General features: G+C 38.1%; 1 protein-coding gene across 2 annotated transcripts in view; it reads right to left on the bottom strand.

Annotated features, from left to right (window-relative positions):
- Window positions 1–20,102, bottom strand: part of GMDS (GDP-mannose 4,6-dehydratase) — a 644,323-nt gene that overhangs the window by 475,191 nt on the left and 149,030 nt on the right. For both annotated transcript variants that reach the window (XM_086706440.1, XM_086706441.1), the window contains exons 2-3: window positions 10,870–10,914; window positions 1,914–2,001 (exon numbers count right to left, since the gene is read on the bottom strand). In XM_086706440.1, the coding sequence (XP_086562566.1) occupies window positions 1,914–2,001; window positions 10,870–10,914 (133 nt within the window). The remainder of the gene's footprint in view (window positions 1–1,913; window positions 2,002–10,869; window positions 10,915–20,102) is intronic.

Genomic DNA, 20,102 nt, shown 5'->3' with positions numbered 1-20,102 from the left:
GATTTTTAAAAACTCAAAAGAACGTTTTAAAAAAATCATATCAAGGGGCACCTGGGTGGCTCAGTTGGTTAAGTGTCCAACTGAGTGTCCAACTCCATTCCAACTCAGGTCATGACCTCACAGTTTGTGAGATCAAGCCCCACATCAGGCTCTATATGGACAGCAAGGAGACTGCTTGGGATTCTCTCTCTCCCATTCTCTCTGTCCGTCCCCCACTTCTGTGTTCTCTCTCTCTCACTCTCGCTCTCTCATACACACAAAATAAATAAACATTTAAAAAATAAAAGATTAATTAATTAATTAAAAAATAAAAGTCATATCAAGACAGAAGGCAGATATTATACAATTAATGAATCTTATGGTTCCCAGATAGTTGTAAGGTATGTTACATAAGAGTGATATTCAGATAAAGAAAATCTCACACTAATGTATATATTCTCTAAAGAACTCTGTAATACACTGGGTAATAGTGAATCAGATGCTTTTATCTGGTGATTTTTAAGTACTTCATAAACATGAATCCTTAAGCCATCCATGAAATGAGTGATGTAGTGACATAATTGATTAAATTGATTAAAGAACAACTGGCCTATTCTAACCCTAAGTCTCAGTAGATCCGTACACTGACTTCATTACTATAAGAATTTGACACATTGTAGATGGGCAATTTGCTAGCTTGATCTTTACATTATTTGTACATAATACTAATCTATGTTTAGATCCAATGGCAGTGCCATTCTTCACTTTGCACAAAAATGATCATAATTTTCAAGGAGGATGCACTAAATAACTAAATATAAAGGTGAAAAGCCTTTAGTGGAGACAACTAGATCATCTTCCTGATGATGTCACTACTTGTACAAGTAACCCAAAACTCCAAGTATTTGATGCTCTGAAATGAATACAAAATGACTTATGCTTGGGGCGCCTGGGTGGCGCAGTCGGTTAAGCGTCCGACTTCAGCCAGGTCACGATCTCGCGGTCCGTGAGTTCGAGCCCCGCGTCAGGCTCTGGGCTGATGGCTCAGAGCCTGGAGCCTGTTTCCGATTCTGTGTCTCCCTCTCTCTCTGCCCCTCCCCCGTTCATGCTCTGTCTCTCTCTGTCCCAAAAATAAATAAATGTTGAGAAAAAAATTTAAAAAAAAAAACAAAATGACTTATGCTTTACAAACTGATGGAATCATCCCTGCCAGCTGGAAAAACTGGACAAGCAGAGCCGGCTGAACTTGGAGTTTAAAAACCCAGTGTCCTGGTCCTAGCTCTGTCTTTTACATGATGTATGACCTCAAATAAAGTTACAACCTCCCTGTGCCTCCATTTCCTCATCTGTAAAATGGTTTCACTCACAAGTTTAGGAGCTGCTGTAAAGAGCAAATGAGAAAACTCTGTGACTGTGCTATGTAGACTATATGGCTACATTCAGGCAATTTTAATAACAAAAAAACATGCAACTGCAATGATCTGCAAAGCAATTAAATATAGTTTTGATTGCCATTTGTTTTTGGACCTGTCTTCACAAATTATTTTAAAAATTAAATACATGTACAAAGATTACTTGGCTTGATTACATTAGACCAAACACAAAAAGTAAAGGAGTGTTCTGAGAATATGGACCTGATCTTACCTGAGGGGATAAGGACACCTGGAGAAGGGCAATCAAAGGCATGTCTACTCTTGGTCCCTTGAGCAGTATCACCTGACCAATATCCTGTAACAGACTAACCAAGATGACACTGTGGCCCAGGGGCAGCAAGCAATGGAAGGGTTTTCAGAGCATGCAGATAGAATTCAACGCAGGCAATTCACCGGTAAATAATTGCAACTTGATGGGCTTTGAGAAAAATGACATCTGAAAATACCTTATCATAATACAGGAAGTTATAGAAAGAAATTTTAGTGAAGAAAATGACTTACTTCCTTCAATATGAGCCTGGGGGTTCTTATACAGATGTTCAATTCGACCTGTATTGAATGAACTGGATCGCCGCACAATTCCATGGACCTTCATTTTTTTATAGTGTGGAAAGAAAAGAAATTATAAACATGTAATGATGATTAACAAGCACCTCAAAAGTTCTTTTGTTAATGCTTACCTTGTGAGAAAAATAACTATTATTTATAAACATTATTATTTTTTAATAAACATTATTTTTAATTTGTTAGAAATAGTTCCACTGCTTACTTTCTCCCCAACCACTGCCCACCAGCCACCAGCATGGTGCCTCCATCTCTCTGTGGTGTTTTCACTGGCAATCTCAACAAAAGTAATTAGATAATTATGCAACTTCACAGCAAATGCTTACTTACTGATACTCAAATGTCTCCTTTTCCAAACACACACACACTTAGAACCCTGCTGCTGACAAAAATATCTCTTGAGTTTGAAACTGAAGACAGACCATGCGAGGCCATATCGGTAAAACTGCCTTGCAGCCTCTTTAACACAAAGCATGAGGCCACGAGGCTCTGATGCCACCATGTCCTTCCAATGTCCTCATTATAAATAAATATATGGGTGCACTAATATAATCTGGCAGCAACCCCTATAATGCAGCTTTGTGGAAAAGTAAGAACTAAACAGCACAGATTAGGAACAAGACTTATATACCACTAGATTTAACACATGAAGCAAATTCAAATAAAAAAAGGATTTTTTACTTTTTAATTTTTATCTTTGACTTAACCATAATAAGTGTGACAGTGGGATAAAGTCCTTGGAACAAGAATGCATACCTGTCTGATCCCGAAGAAAAGACTATTTGTGTCTGATACACAAGAGAAATTGTTCAAGGCTTGGTCTCACTTCCTTCTGGTGTCAAGATTGCTCCCTTTGTGTTGCCAATGCTAATATGAGCTTATGTCACCAGCTGCCCAAGTTCCAGTTCTACTGGTGGCAGTTTTAATCCTTCACCTATTTTAGAAGTGTTCCTTCTGAAGTTGAGTAGTCTCATTTGCAGCTGAATACACTTCTATATTTTCACTCAATCGTTTTCTGTCTGTTTCAAACCAAAATTAATCCTTGGCATGACTCAAATATTCCAAATTGGGGGGGGGGGGGCGGGGAGTGGAATTATAAGCACATAAGACTTTCTTTCAAATAGAAAGAAATGTCACCGTCATTTTATACAGCATACATGAGAAATTAACTTCTTCAAAGGATACAACACACCCACAATTAATAATTCTGTTGGTTAGTTGCCTTAGCCAAAGAGAAAAGCACTCATCCACACTATTTTCCAAAAGAACTAAACCCAAGAAAATTTGGTAAAAAGGAAAATATTTTAAGAAGGGAATATCTCAAACTTCATTGACATCTCAGGAGGAAAACAGTAGGGGCACCTGGGTGGCTCAGTCAGCTGAGCATTCAACTTTGGTTCAGGTCATGATTTGGTTCAGGTTCATGAGTTTGAGCCCTGAGTCAGGCTCTGTGATGATAGCTAGGAGCCTGGAGCCTGCTTCATATTCTGTGTCTCCTCCTCTCTGTGCCCCTCCCCCACTTGCACTCTGTCTCTCTCAAAAATAAATAAGCATTAAAAAAATTTAATAAAAAACAATAAAATCTAGGAAACACTAAATTGAGATTTGGGTACACATATCCATTTCCTAATTTGAAAGTAGAGAATAACACATCAAGCCTAGAATTATTGTACTTCATGGTCCAATTTTTCAGGTTGTAGCTTAATTGTAAAGTTGAACTGTTCTACAAACAATTTTAACAAACAATTTCAGCAAATAATTTTTGTTTAATAAAAATCAAGTTCACATACATACTTATACATAACAAAATTGGTATTGACCACCAAGTTATTTCTGAAACATAGATTTCTCAGATGTAAGTAGAGCTTTATTTCATTGGATATAAAGGAATTTCTATGTTCTAAAGACAACTGAATTTTCATAATGAAGTAATAATAAAAATATGATTTAGTCTATTTTTTCTCTTGATCGCTGGATTCTGGGTAAGTCACATATTCCAACAGCCCAAAACAAAGAGCAACTCCTTATACATACACAATGCATATAAGCTTTAAAGGCTCTGATAAAAATATCAAATGATACTGCTGGATTCAGTACGAAACCAGACAACTACACAAAGTCACAGCAAATGAATAACATAGGACTTTCTGTCACACTTATAACCAAAAGCATTAAGCACTAAGTTTTTTTATAACACACACACACACACACACACACACACACACACACACACACAATGTGTTTTAATTTCCCCTACTCCCAACTTTTGGTATGTGTATACAGGGAAAGAAAGACCTGCCAAATGCTTAATACATGACAGCAAGTATTATTCTAAGAACTAATGAAAGCTGAGTCTGTGTGCTTCAGAGACAGGTGAAATACAAACTTTAAGACAAGCCAAAATGTGTGCAAACTGGATAATCTAGTTAAGAATTTGAGATTAGCAGCTTTCTCTTTACAGAAGGGATGTATGCATGGTTGTTGTTTGTTTTTATAAGGATTTTGGGGGGAAAGGAGCTGAGGAGTTAGGAAACCAAACTGAAAAGATAAATGAGCTGAAAATGACTCCATATAAACTTAATCAAAATCACTATTATGTTATAGTAGTTCAAAAACAAAATATAATTCTGAAAAACCGATGTCTTAAATAGAAATAAGTATTTTGACAAATAAATTTTATGTTCCATTTAACTAAACGATGAAAAAGAAAATTTCGAGTTCTCTCAATGTCAGAACAAAGTTAATTTTACTTCAAAACCTACACTCAGATAAGGCAATATAACAGAGAAATGCTTGCTCATTTCTTTATTTATTACAATCACAAAAACAGAAAATTGTTGCTACTGGATTTCAAATCCTTCAGGATGTTTGTTATTTTGATCAAGAAAACAGAAAAATTATAACCACTAGATTTCAAATTCTTCAGTGTCTAGATTTCTCTTGGAGCCAAGGAAGGATGCTTTCCCAGGTATGTTTAATACTACTTGCCTTTTGAAAAGCATAGATAATATAGGTAACATCAATAGCTAATATGTACATGGCAATGACCCCAGTGCCAGACACTGTTCTTTATAGACATTAAATCACTTAATCTTCCTAATATTATTAGGATTATAATACAGTGCCTGAGAGGACAATGCCTGAGATCACACAGCTAATATACGTGGTAAAGTTAAAGTATATACATGGTTCATTCTACCAACATTCAGTATGTTTCAAAATGAAATCCATAAAAACTTTTGCCTCTTTTCACCCAGAAAAATTATTTTATAGATTCTCACCGATCATGATTGGATGCATAGGAACTCCATGTTGTAACAAATGATCTCTCAGATAACAACTGGACAATCCTTATATGCTATTTTCTTTCTGTTTTCCTGATACTCCCTGGTTATAATTCCTTTCCTAGAAGGAAAACCCACAATTCACCTATTCCTTATTTTAAATTTCGATATGTTGTATTGTAGTTGTTACCATGTTATTTAATATAAATTTTTCGTTTACTCCCAGATATATTTTAGCTTTTAAAATATACACATATTATTAAATATATATATATATTTACTCCCAGATATATTTTAGCTCTTTAAATATATAACTTTGACTTTTGTTTTTCTGGTTTTTCTGTGTTTTGGGGTACAAAATAGGTACAGAAGTATGTTGCTAGCTTATCTGCTAACAGTGATTACAGAAAGGCACTCAAACTTTCATAAGAAGTTTCACTTCTGTCAATGCTCCTTTTCCCCTCATGGCAAGAAGGAATACAGGGATAGGATCCTAGGAAATGTTAAGAGGCCTACCTTTCACTAATGCTAATTAATGAACTAGACTAAGGAGCCTTCTATAAAATCTCTATCCCCTGGCTTGCCAGCATCAAGCACTGTGTCACCTTGTTACTCTTATATCAACCAAAGCCCCATAGATCCCACAGAGCTTCTCTGGACTGTTTTCCATCTTTTTGTCTCACCTAAATCTTCAAGACAACCTTAGGAAATAGATGCATTTATTATCCCCATTTACCTAAAAAACAAAACAAAACAAAACAAAACAAAACAAAACCCTAAGTCTTAGAGAGGTCCAGTGACTTGCCCAAGGCCACAGAGCTACCAATGACAAAGGAGGAGTAGGAAACAGGCTGTTCAGTGTTCAAGCCTAAGGGCTTCCTCACCACTGTAAGCTGGACCTCCTTGTTCACCTTCCTGGCTCTGAGCTGGCTGACAGACTATAAGGGAGAATTATCCTTTGCACTTTAACAACTGTAGAATTAAATATTTGAGGTTTTAAAGGGTGAATTTCTATAAAACCTGACAATTCTGAATTTCCCTCATCATGATATGGCACCTATATTCTATAAATAATAAGCAAGTGTGTGATTCATTCTCTTTAATGTTTAATGTTAAGCAAAATTCAAGAAAAAAGCAACATTAAAAACTGTAAGTTTAAAACTTTAAATAGAGTCTCTTCTCAATGAGAACTGAGCCAGGAATAAAGCAATCCTTTACTTTCTTATGTTATATCATTCAGAGCATGATCAAATGCATGGATTTCAGTGGCCACATTAGAAGGCCAGGGCCCACTGCTTCAGGAATCTAATATGTGAGGTCACAGAAGGCAATTAACAATAACTAATCAGTCTATTAATATATGATATTCCTTTTCAAGTCATATGCAAATGTCTATCTTTGCTTTAAAGTTAGCCAATCCTGGGGCGCCTGGGTGGCTTAGTCAGTTAAGCGGCCAACTTCGGCTCAGGTCATGGTCTCCCAGTCTGTGAGTTCGAGCCCCGCGTCGGGCTCTGTGCTGACAGCTCAGAGCCTGGAGCCTGTTTCGGATTCTATGTCTCCCTCTCTCTGACCCTCCCCCGTTCATGCTCTGTCTCTCTCTGTCTCAAAAATAAATAAACGTTAAAAAAAATTTTAAAAAATATAAAGTTAGCCAATCCTTTTATACTCTGCCTTTTTTTTTTTTTTGACTAAAGAAAAGTAAAGGAATATATGTAACTGTGCTGTGCTAATTTTATAGATAGGATTTGGTTTTACCTACATGGCTCCATCATCATTACCTCACCAACCTGTCTCTGTTCTTCAACCAGTTGCTCTGCTCCAGTTGACTACTGCTTCTCTGTAGAGTCCATGCCTCCCCCTCTTCATAATGAAAGGCTGACTTTGCCATTACTAGCCAATTAAAGTTTGCCCCTTTCTGCTCTAGGAAGAACTCAGCCTCATTATCAAGCCTATTCACAGAATCTATGGCTCTTTTTCCCATTGCTTATTTGTTCCTGGGTTATACTCTGCTACCCCAAAGCATATTGTTTCCAGTTATTTCTGATCCTAGTGATATTCCTTATACAAAGCATAAATTCAAAATAATATGACAGCTCAGAGAAGCAAAGCCCCACAAATTAAGGTACCTTAAGAAATTCTGTTCATCTTCACCATGTGATTAAATGATCTCATTTGAACCTTTAGTTGTACTTGTTCTCAAACCATAAGATCCAGGAGAGCAGCATCAGTCACACCTGGGGGCTTGTTAGAAAGGCTGATTCCCAGACCCCTGAACCAGCCATCCGCATCTTAATGGGGCCTCTGGGTGGTTCTGATGCATACTACAGGTTGAGAACCTGCTGTGTTAGAAGTCTGTGCTCATCCAAATTGCTGATGTTGACCCTCTGGAATCAGATACAGACAAGTGTCTCCTCTTATCCTAGTGCATGCAATTTACTAGCCCTATTATTTTGCTCATGGTCTTGAGCAACCAGGGGCTGCTGGCTGATAACTCAGGAAAACTTCCAATGCAGCCCCTTTGAAAAATGACCCTCATATTTACTTCAACCTAAACACAAAAAGATGAAGTCTTTGCCACTATTAGATTTCCCTTAATAGCTTATCCTACAATTATATCCATGTCTTAAAATTGAAGACAGCAGCCTATTAAAATTGAATACAATATGGATAAACACCCTTTCATTCCCCTATTCCTACAAAAGTCGTATTTCCCCAGGACTATGGAATCATTTCTGATTATGCTTTGTAGCTCTATACCTTCTACCTGTACTGTCTGTAGCATCTCCCTCTATCAATTTATGGATCTCACTCCTAAATCTCCCTTCTCTGGTCAATCATTGTTTCAATGATTCATTCCTCTCATTAACTGTGATTTGCCAAGTGGACCTTCTGTTGCGTTTATCATAATCAAATATGCTCTTATAATTTCAAATGTCAACGTAACAAAAACATTTGTAGCTCACCTGGCAGTCCTAGGTTCTCATTATATTTATTTCTATGTCTGTCAACCATTTAGCAACATCTTCTCAAGTCTGCTAGTTCCTTAACGAGCCACCTAAATGGAGCTTCGCATGTCCCTCTGCAGGTCTTCTTCCCAGCCATTTCTAGTAATACTAACAGCAGCATCATGCTGAGACCATTCACCATCTACCATATCCAGATTAACCCTAGGCCCTATCACTAGTCCACCACATTTTCACAGTGACAACTCCACCTCACGCTGCCATGCCTGCTCCATTTTCCTCTGGGCTAGCTGTGGATACAACTTGTTGCCACCATTCTCACCCATGTCTTAGTCCCCCATGTCCACCTTGGAAGTAAATTTCAACACCACACAGCTTAAGCTTTCTGTCTGACATATCACCTCACTGTTCAAAACTGCAATGACCATGATGGGGTTCAGGACACGCTACCCCAAAATATGGCATCTTGGTGTATGGAATATTTTAAGCTGAAGGAATGTGAGAAAACAGTAGAAGCAGGAAAGTCACTCTAACCTTCCCCCTGCTCTTCTCCCCTGAAACAGTCATGACACCCTCTAGTGAGAGGTATCCACCCTATAACTGGAGAAAAGGAGCATCCTTGTCTCTGAAGACAAGGGGATGCCAAGAAGAATTCAAATAAACAAATCTTGTTAAGTTTTCCCCTATTTATTGTATTCACATCATACTGCCTGACCTGTCATATTTCTCCACGACCATCCAGTCTCCATCGAACCTAACATAAACATACCTAGCCTTAACAGTTTCTTTGAATAGAGCATTTTTTTTTTTAACATTTTTATTTATTTTTGGGACAGAGAGAGACAGAGCATGAACGGGGGAGGGGCAGAGAGAGAGGGAGACACAGAATCGGAAACAGGCTCCAGGCTCTGAGCCATCAGCCCAGAGCCTGACGCGGGGCTCGAACTCACGGACCGCGAGATCGTGACCCGGCCGAAGTCGGACGCTTAACCGACTGCGCCACCCAGGCGCCCCTTAACAGTTTCTTTGGATCTTCATTTCTTTATGAAGGTTTCCATGTCACGTAAAACTTACATTAAATAAATTTGCATGCTTCTCAGTTTAATTTTCAGACCCAGACAGGGACCCTAAGAGAGCTGAGCAAAAATTTTTTCCTCCTCCACATTAAACAAAAAAAGATTAACAGGAAGAACTTCTACAGTTTTCTCAAACTCCTTCTATTTTCTCCAACTTCCACTATTTTCTCAAACTGCTTCAGCTTAAAATATTCAATATGCTGAGGTGCCATATTTTGAGGTAGCACATCCTGAACCCCATCAACTCTTACTCACAAATTTCCTTCTCTTGGTTCACTTGATACACAGCCAAATCACTAACTCCTCTCTAGCTACCAAACACCTCTCAGCCAGTGCCAGCACCTGAAACAGAGTAAGTCTCTCTGCTAATCCTTCCCGTTTAGACTTACCAAAGCACTAAGTTAATGTAGTCTAAATAAATACCAGTCTTTATCTAAAACTAACTCTTCTATATTACATATGATCTACTCTAAAATTCTCTGCTTTAAAGAATATGTATTTATCACTCAATTATTATAGGAAATCTTTGCATATGAACATAAGTGCACATGTACACTTTCATAATTATAGTTGTCTCATTTTGATATTTTTGCAAAATATAAAACTAGCTGGCTAGGTAAGGAAATAGAAGGTGCTAAACATATCTGCTATTACTTCTTAAAGTCTAAAAGTCAAGGCTCTCAGAAAAGATTATGAGTTATAGTAAGAAAGTTTCCTTTTCAGCAAATCCTGTTGGCATTTAGATGCCAAATTCCTTGCTGTTGTTTTTCCATCTGCCCACCATGCACATTTTTTAAAACAGTACACCTACAATTAGAATAATCCAGAGAATCCAAATTTATTAACATAAACACTCCCAGATCAGCCCAGAGCATATGGGTCACTGTATAGGTTTTTCTTCTCTGTGTAACATGAATTTACATAGATGTATATATCTGAGAATTGTTCTTTAAAAGGATAAGATATATACATGGGGTTATATCAAATTCAATATGTAAAATTCCGGTTTCCTTTAAGGAAAGCAGTCAGTGTTGAAGGAGAGGACAAAAGAGGAGAAAAAGATGACGACAATGATGATGACGCCAGCAAACCCAGAAGTTTCAGCCTCCATAAAATATATGGCTGCCTATTAGAAAGCAAAAACCTCTGAGTGTAAATGTTTCATTCAAGCTTGCCAAAGATCAGCTTAGTTTTTATTGCTCTGTGCAATTTCCGAATTAAGTGACTTCACTGCGAGACTTTTTTTTATGTAACACATTACATCATAAATTAACCCTAATAATATTATAGCTTTTAGCTTACACAGATTGCTGTTTTATCTAAGAATGTGGGAAGCGTGCAAAGCAGTTAAACACTAAGGAACAGGGGGAAGCCACCAGTGCTCACCAACAGATAAATAGCACAATGAGCTGGCATGGTTACAAGCCAAGCGGCACATTCTTCCCCTGATTTTGACTTGTTATCAGAGTTTCAGTGGAAAACACACACAGGAGGACTACAGCAGAGGAAGCAGGAGGCCACTGCGTCCAAGTGATTCCACCAGCCTGTGCTTGCTCACTGAGTCACTCACCTCGTAGCCTTTCTCCAGCAGGAACTCAGCCAAGTATGACCCATCCTGGGAAGGGAAGGAAAATTGACAACTGTCAGATTCATCATGGTGAGGAGAGAAGGCAGCCAAAACTGAGAGTTTTGAGAAAAGCACTGAAGAGGCCATATGAACTTAAATTAAGGATCATAGCAACCAAAATAAAAATAATACAGATAATGATGGTAAAAACAGAATAATGATCAACTTTCTACTATTCCTTGAGCATTTTCATAGACATTATTTCATTTGAGCACCAAAGCAGCACAGTAAAATGTTATCATTGTCTTATTCATGGAGTAAGAAACAAAATCTGGGGAGATAATATGGGGCAACAGAGAGAACATGACACTTAAGATTCACATGGATTTGGGTTTAGGTTTTTCCACTTTATTATGCAAAGTATGTGTAGCAAAGCAGAAGTCCTTGGTACTACAGGAACATACAGGAATCAGACTAATTCTGGGTGGTTGTAAAAAAGGAATCACTGGGAAGAATTAGATGAGAGCTGTGGGGACTTGGGGAGAAGGCAGGGTGAGTGTGAGGAGGAGGCAGGGAGCACTAGAGTGTTAATGTTATTGAAAAAAGACACCATAGTGGAAAGGAGGAAGACGAGTACTTTCGTGGGAGAAGGCTTTCTAGGCACTGGTGGGAGTTGGCTTCTAACTCAGGGGTTCTGGAAAGTTCAGCAACAAAAGACTTTTGGGGGAGGGGGATAAACACAATCAGACTTGTGTTATTATCACTGAATATGTATGCATACACACACACATAAACTTTAAATAAAAGAAGGATGTTTATTTTTTACAAAATAGAAAGAATGCATCTTAAATCATGCAGTTAATCCCTACATTAAGATGAAGGTATCTGACTAAACACAGAGATTCTCGACTGGCTTTTAATAACTCTTGTAAAAATTTCTAGATAAGGAAGAGTGTCATTTAAACTAAAATATTTCATGTGCCAGGTTTAGGGAAAGGAAGTATGAGAGTCTTCTAATAAAACTATTAAGAGACCAAAAGGTGAGAAATCACTGTTCTAGAGGTACTATAAAAAAGCTACCAGCCTTGCTCAAAATATGAGTTGGATAGACATTTTGCAGTAAAACCTGTTAACTGCCCACCTGCTTTCAGCCTGGGTAGGTCCCCTCCATCCTATCCAGACTTAAACATAAAAATGGGAGGCTCCAACTACTGGATATTTGTGTACTCAAAAGTAGCTGGGGATATTTGGTTTCTTCACTTTGAAAAAGTTTACAATATCCCTCTGAGCTTCAAAAGTTCCTACCAGACATTCCAGGAAAAAGAAAAGTGAAGCAAGTCTTATTATTGTCATTAGTTGGCTTAAAGCTGGAATTGGAGACACCCTATGGGTCCTGAAAATGACAGGACTGCCAAAAGAGTGTTTACTACATTAATGCAGAGTCACACATAAATTCAGGCAGGATGACAAGGCAAGGTATACAAGGGACACATTTTGTGGTTCATTAAAACCACCAGCAGATTTTCTTCTGACTTGACATAAATATTCTGTTTTATAGACTCACGTAGAGAAGAGAAATTGTTTAACATATTCCTTTTCCTCTCAATCTTATGATTTACACACAATTACACAGTTTTTAAATACCCAACATGCAAACTAAATCAGATAAGAGGACTGAACAATTCAGACTAGAACAGACCAACAGAAATGTAAGAATAATGAGTAGTCTTACAAATCAATCAATGAGAAAACAGCTTAATAGAAAAAGCATTTACAATAAGAGGAATAATTTTACAGTAGTCTGGAAAACCCTACAAAATATGAAGTTTTGTTTTGGTGCTGGTGTTAGTGTTGTCATTTTGAAGCAGGCAACACTATACTTTTCATCTTTCATAATTCCTCTTTGGAATAAAAATTTAAAGCGCTTTGTGTTCTACCATGGCTACATACAATGTTTCAAAAAAAAAAAAAAAAAAAGGCAGAGGTGAAAGTGCTAGAGATCCATGGGGGCTGGGAGGGCTGTGATTATTCAGAAAGCTGATGTGAAACAGACCTGATCGGGCCTGAACCCTGTCAATAAGGTCTTGTTCTTCTCACCCAGGGCCCTTCTCAAACTTTCCAACCACACTGGAACATTCTGAACCAGCAGGGCACTCACTTCCTCCTGACTTCCTTGCCAGGTCTCTCAAGTGATAGGGCCTGGGCTGCACAATGAGTGGGAAATGGAGCAGAGCAAAGGCTCTTGGTCTCTGGCCTAGGCAGCCCAGCTGGCCTCCCCTTGTCCTCTTCCCAGGCCCCTGAGGGGACTCCACAGGGAGACACAGTATCTAAACAGGCAGGCGTCAGCCAAGCCAACAAGATCATTTTTTCTGCCTCCTCTAGAAGAACAGGGTTGTTGGAGAAGGCTTCAATCAGACTAATGACTGAAATGTCATGGCAACTGAGAACCTATGACCAACATTAAAAATTCTGATTCTTAATCCCCCAGAAAACAAGGAACTAAATGAACTAAATTTCCAACTCACTTGCTATGAACACAATTAATTTGGTACAAATTCCAGCCTGGGTTCAATCCTTGTTATAGAAAACTTTTTAATTGGAGAGACAATGTCCCATTTGTGACTCTTTTACATTTAATTTTGTACAAATTAAGGTAATTAAGCGTTTCCATTTTGTATTAAATGCTATACAGATCTGAGTAATCACCATGGCTATAACATTTTCAAGACACAAAAACATTTTCTATCTTATTCTTGCAAGAACTCAGCCTGGAAAGCAAGAGCCACTACATCTTAGGTAAATGAGGCATGTGAAGATAGCCATTTTGCCTAATATCACACTACAGAGGCAAAGCCAGGACTAGAATCCAAGTCTCCTGTAATTTTGACCTAGAAAACAATCTTCTTCCTCACCCTCCTACACCTGGGATCTACGAAAACATGTCAAAACCTAACAAAATAATGAAAGACCATAATGGGTTTACTTTTTTTTTTTTTTTAATTTTTTTTTTCAACGTTTATTTATTTTTGGGACAGAGAGAGACAGAGCATGAACGTGGGAGGGGCAGAGAGAGAGGGAGACACAGAATCGGAAACAGGTTCCAGGCTCTGAGCCATCAGCCCAGAGCCTGACGCGGGGCTCGAACTCACGGACCGCGAGATCGTGACCTGGCTGAAGTCGGACGCTTAACCGACTGCGCCACCCAGGCGCCCCTAAATCAAATTAATTTAGTCATTTTCCATTACACAGTGCTTTATGGATTAATCAGTGCTTCTAGTTTTGATTAAGTAAACTAATTTTAGAACATTCCAGGGGCGCCTGGGTGGCGCAGTCGGTTAAGCGTCCGACTTCAGCCAGGTCACGATCTCGCGGTCCGTGAGTTCGAGCCCCGCATCAGGCTCTGGGCTGATGGCTCAGAGCCTGGAACCTGTTTCCGATTCTGTGTCTCCCTCTCTCTCTGCCCCTCCCACGTTCATGCTCTGTCTCTCTCTGTCCCAAAAATAAATAAACGTTGAAAAAAAAAAAAAATTAAAAAAAAAAAAAAAAGAACATTCCAGAGCTCAGAGGAAGGAGACCATACACAGCACCTGAGATTTCTCAGGTTTTGTTTGGGTGTATGCACCACACAGGAAACAGTATAATGTTGTTTGAAGATGGACTTGGATTGACTGTGGATGTATTTACTATTTGGCACTCTAGAGCCAAGGAGGCGGGGCCAATGACCAAGGACCAAAAGTGCCAGATTTAGGTGTGCCTGATGCCTATAATCCCTATACTTGGGTATCTCTGGTTTTTTACCTTTCATGGAGTATTCAGAAATATTTTAGATAAACACTCATAAAAATAAAGAGTAATTGCAAAAATTAATCCAATCCTATCTTGTTTTTAAATTTTTTTTAATGTTTATTTTTGTGAGAGACAGAGAGACAGACAGAACATGAGTGGGGGGAAGGGCAGAAAGATGGAGACACAGAATCCGAAGCAGGCTCCAGGCTCTGAGCTGTCAGCACAGAGCCCAACGCAGGATTCCAAAGTTGGATGAGCCAAAGTCAGATGCTTAACCAGCTGAGCCACCCCGGCGCCTCTAATTCAATCCTATTTTGACTGTAGCATTAAAATTCCCTAAAATTTCACAACTATAAAAAGCTGAAGGAAGTAAAGAAAGCTAACCCCTTCTCCCAATGGCCACCGAAGGCTATATTAAGCACCGACTGATCCTCTAATCTAGCCCACATCCAAGCACGTATGTGCCAGGCAGTCTACCTTCCTACAGAGGAGACTAGCATTTCTCTTTTCTCTTCAAACATGGATGCACTTATAGTACAGAAGAACAAATGAAAAGGACACTTTCTTGTATGCAATTTGCGAAGCGGTTCCTCTGAACTGCATGCTAAATTATACTGTGTGTTTCTGCCTAAGAACCAATTGGCAGCTTCTTTGAACAGAATAAGTAGTATTGGGCTAAAGAATTCATGCCACTAACACATGAATTTCTTTGTTTAGACCATCTCAAGCATTAGGAAATAGAATATCCCTTCTGGAAGGAGAGAGAACACCAATTTATGCTGCCCTTTATGTTCTTTAATTCTATAAATTCTAATTACACTAAAATAAGCATCTTTTCAGCTAATAGCAATTACAATATCAAAGTAATCTGTACCTCCCCATAAAAGAAATGCAAACAGCTCAATGATTAATGGAAGATGCAGTTTAGAATTAGAATGAAAACTTCCAATGGGAAGATTAGCCACATAATATGAAGAATGCAGAAGCAGAATATACTTGAAAAGTATTTTCACTTGGCTCATGTTTGTAACACAAATCACTGCATAAAATCTTTGTCAAACTCACAGAATTCAAAAGACCATAGGGATTAATTAATCCAACTCTCTCATTTTACAGGTCAGGAAATTGAGATTCAAAACAGTTAAATGTTTAATGTAGAGTCACACAGTACGGAAGTAGCAAAATCTACACGCAAAAAATAGAAAGAAAGAAAAAAAAAAACAGTCTTCAACTCCCAGGCCTCAGAATTTTTCACTAAAAACTACTGCAAAAAAATGTAGGGGCACCTGGGTGGCTCAGTCAGTTAAGCATCCAACTCTTGATTTCAGCTCATGGTCGTGAGATTGAACCCTGCTTCCGGCTCTGTGCTGACAGCGTGGAGTCGGCTTGGGATTCTCTCTCTCTCTCTCTCTCTCTCTCTCTCTCTCTGTCTTTCTGCCCCTCCTCCACTCACACCTGTGTGTGTGTGTGTGTGTGTATGTGTGTGTGTGTGTCACAAAAAAATCTAAAAAGAAGAGAATGGACTAATGTCTACAGTTGAGAACCAAGTAAAATACACTAATGCACTTCCAAGTGAAGAACAAGAATACAGCCAACAATTATCAGTGGAGTGAAAACTAACTGAGTGGTAGACAGGAAACGAGGATATTATCAATATTTAAAACATAAGTAATTCCCAATTCCCATAGTCTTTTATTTTTTTTAATGTTTATTTATTTATTTTTGAGAGAGAATACAAGCTGGGGAGGGGCAGAGAGAGAGAAAAAGAGAGAGAGATACAGAATCTTGGGCAGGCTCCCAGCTCTGAGCTGTCAGCTCAGAGCCTCATGTGGGGCTTGAACTCACGGACCGCGAGATCATAACCTGAGCCCAAGCCAACCTGAGCTACCCAAGTAGTCTTTCAAAATTAACAATTATTTCCCCATAAAAGCCACTGCCACAGAAAAACAGACTTTCTCTTTTTGTGATTTACTTCCTGTTAGAGAGGAGCACTGTAATCTAGAAACGCTATCAACAAACTCTGAACAATAAAAAATTTATTGTGCCCAGCAGCTAAGATATTCTTCCTGTAACCACCCATTCCCTCTGACTATTTGCCAGGGAAAGAGCCCTTCAAACAGGTGTAAAGTGCTTGCACATACACCTCATACATATATATACATATACAGCAGCGCTGTTGCCAAACACAAGACTTTCCAGTAAACCATCATGAACTAGGTTAAAAGCAACATTTTTTTTTTTCAACGTTTATTTTTATTTTTGGGACAGAGAGAGACAGAGCATGAACGGGGGAGGGGCAGAGAGAGAGGGAGACACAGAATCGGAAACAGGCTCCAGGCTCTGAGCCATCAGCCCAGAGCCTGACACGGGGCTCGAACTCACGGACCGCGAGATCGTGACCTGGGTGAAGTCGGACGCTTAACCGACTGCGCCACCCAGGCGCCCCAAAAGCAACATTTTAAAAAGAAGCCAGATATCTCCAATAATCCTACATATGAATGTAATGTTAAGTCTTGTGTCCATGGTAAATTTTTTAAAACAAGATTTGCTGAAGAAAAAATATCACAAAGAAAAAAAATGACCTAAAAGGTTAATTTTACAAACATTTTTTTCCAGTTTGACAGGTTAAAAAATGATGTTTTTCTTTTCATTTTTTGGCTAGTCTTAAGACTGAAGAGTTTTTGTTTGTGATCATATATACTATTTCTTCTAGGAACTATCTATTCTTATTTTTTCTATTTTTTTTCAACGTTTTTATTTTTGGGACAGAGAGAGACAGAGCATGAACGGGCGAGGGGCAGAGAGAGAGGGAGACACAGAATTGGAAACAGGCTCCAGGCTCTGAGCCATCAGCCCAGAGGCCGACGCGGGGCTCGAACTCACGGACCGTGAGATCGTGACCTGGCTGAAGTCGGACGCTTAACCGACTGCGCCACCCAGGCGCCCCTTATTTTTTCTATTTTTTATCCACTTTTCTAGTAGGCTGTATTTTGCCAATTGATTTGTTCTTGTTAGTATCTAGAACACACATAAAATTAATTTTCGTCTCTAATATAAGCTACTCAAAAAAGTATTTTGAAACAGATTAACTGATTTTCAGTGATAGAACTCCCATAATTAGCTGGTTTAAAATACATGTTCTTTTCAAATTGCAAATGATTGTTGCACGTTCTTGGTTTAATGACCAAAGAAGAATGCAAACACCAAAATATGAATTCCAGCTAAATTTGCGCAACCCAGCATTTGTAATATTGTTAACTTCAACATAGTAAAATAAATTTCTGTAATTAGACAAATGCTTTAAGGAAAATGGGATTAAAGGGTTAACAAAAGAAGGTAGAAAGGAAACAATTATTAATAAGGTATAGAAAGACAATTTTTAACTACATAATTAGAATTATAACACACACACACACACACACACACACACACAGTCCCAGAAATGTTTTAAAAAAGCCTCAAAAGGAAATATGAAGGCATTTTTTAACAGCCTAAAGTGTGTTTGGGTGTACATAATATGTAGACACATCAAGAATGAGCCAAACTTTCATCTCTACATGAATATAAGTATGCCCAAAGAATACTGTATCCCACTGACTAGCTTTCCTTTTTTTAATGGGTAAGCTCCTTTAGTTTGAACCTCTGTGTTTTTCTCTCTCCCACTCTCCTATTCTTCACTAATGCTGAAGTTTTATCCTTCAGAGATTAAAAAAAAAGTCTTCACATGACTTACTATTACTACAAATAATATTAATAACAATAGTAAGTGCTTATATACCACTTAGATAAGATATGCCAGACATGCACTAAATGTTTTACATTCATTAACTTTTAAATATTCACAATAACCCTATGTAGTTGGCACTATTATTATCCCCATTTTACAAATAAGCAAACTGAGGTGAGCTGAGACCAAGTAACCTGCCCAAGATGTCAGTAAACAGAAAAAGAATTTGAAATATATATGTAATCTACACACAACACACACACACACACACACACACACACACACACACACACACACATATGTAATGAATTATTTATGACAATTTGTTTCACTAACAGGATCAATTATCCCATAATGATGGACAGATGTTTTAACATAAAATTTGGTCACTAAACAATTTATTAACAATATGAACTGTCCCAGATTAGTGAATATCAAACATCCACTTGGGCCATAGGTGTTATGGAATAAAGGACAGGAAGGAAATAAGAGATTTAGTCCATGCCCTATTGCTCTGAGAAGTATCTGGGAAGCCAGGCATTTCCTGGCCTAGATAGGATTATGCTCCAACACTGGCTCAGACCTCCACATTTCACATACATCAGCAAACATACACGTGGACAGATTGAGAACAGTAACCAGGTAACCTGTGCAGCTAATCAAAATGTTCTGCTATCAGTGAACACCAGTAGATGCATGAGTCATAGACAGAGGGTGGCAAGGCTGTACAGATAAAAGAAAAGCTATGAAATACTATCATATTGACCTCTTCTATACTGGATGGCAGACTTCCCTGGAGAAATAAATCATCACACTTGAGCATGAAATCAAGGGGGGGGGGGAGGAAATACAAGAAACATATCCCTGTCAAAATCCTTTTAAATATCTACCTAACTGGCCATTCAGTGCTGGTGTGAATTAACTCCTTTCAAGCTTAGAACAATATACTAACTGAAAGTTTTTATAACTCAGCGTTCCAAATACATTGATAAAGATTTGGACAGATCTGTAGGGAAGTTAATAATAAATCACCAGTAAACTTCATGCTTAAATAATAACTTCTTTGTAGTAAATATATATATACAGATTTTGAAAACAGAGTTCCTCTCTTTCCTTTTCCCTTTCTCATTATCTCTCAAAGTGACATTCTATACAATTAAAGCCTGTTTCTTTGCAAAGTATACGCTTATGTAGTTCTATTCATCCAAGTGATTTATACAGGAAAGGATTTTTTACAGGTACTCAAAACTAAAACAGTGCTATACTTTGTCCAGTGTTCAAGTCCATGCTTAATGAAAAACTTTAAATTTCTTTGTACTGAAAAGAGAAGAATTATGAAATTTTAGTATTTACCTGATTTATTAACACTTCCTTATACATTTCTTTTTATAATTTGTGTCCTGGCTAAGGGAGGAAGACGAAACAAATGTCCTTTTGTTTACAGCTTTAAAAAGGTCATAAATAACAAAAGAATACACATATATTGATGTCTCTATCTTTCCCAATCTTACTGCAAATTCATTTAACAGGTTGTTACTAAAATGTCACTGTTGGTAACAAGCAGAGTTTAACTATTTACAAATGTTCCTTTAACCTAATTTCTTTCAGGGTTGTTATTGGCACAATCTAGTTAAGACTGTTTCTAAAATATATACTATGACAGAAATGTCACTTATAGGCTCCCTGATGCATTTCAGATCTGCTCTGCGACCATGGAATATCC

Source organism: Puma concolor, chromosome B2 (genome assembly GCF_028749965.1).
Source record: "Puma concolor isolate L17-30 chromosome B2, mPumCon1.1.hap2, whole genome shotgun sequence".
Classification (NCBI taxonomy): domain Eukaryota; kingdom Metazoa; phylum Chordata; class Mammalia; order Carnivora; family Felidae; genus Puma; species Puma concolor.
The sequence above is the reverse complement of the archived record's forward strand: the minus strand, read 5'-3'. Positions and strand labels throughout refer to the sequence as shown.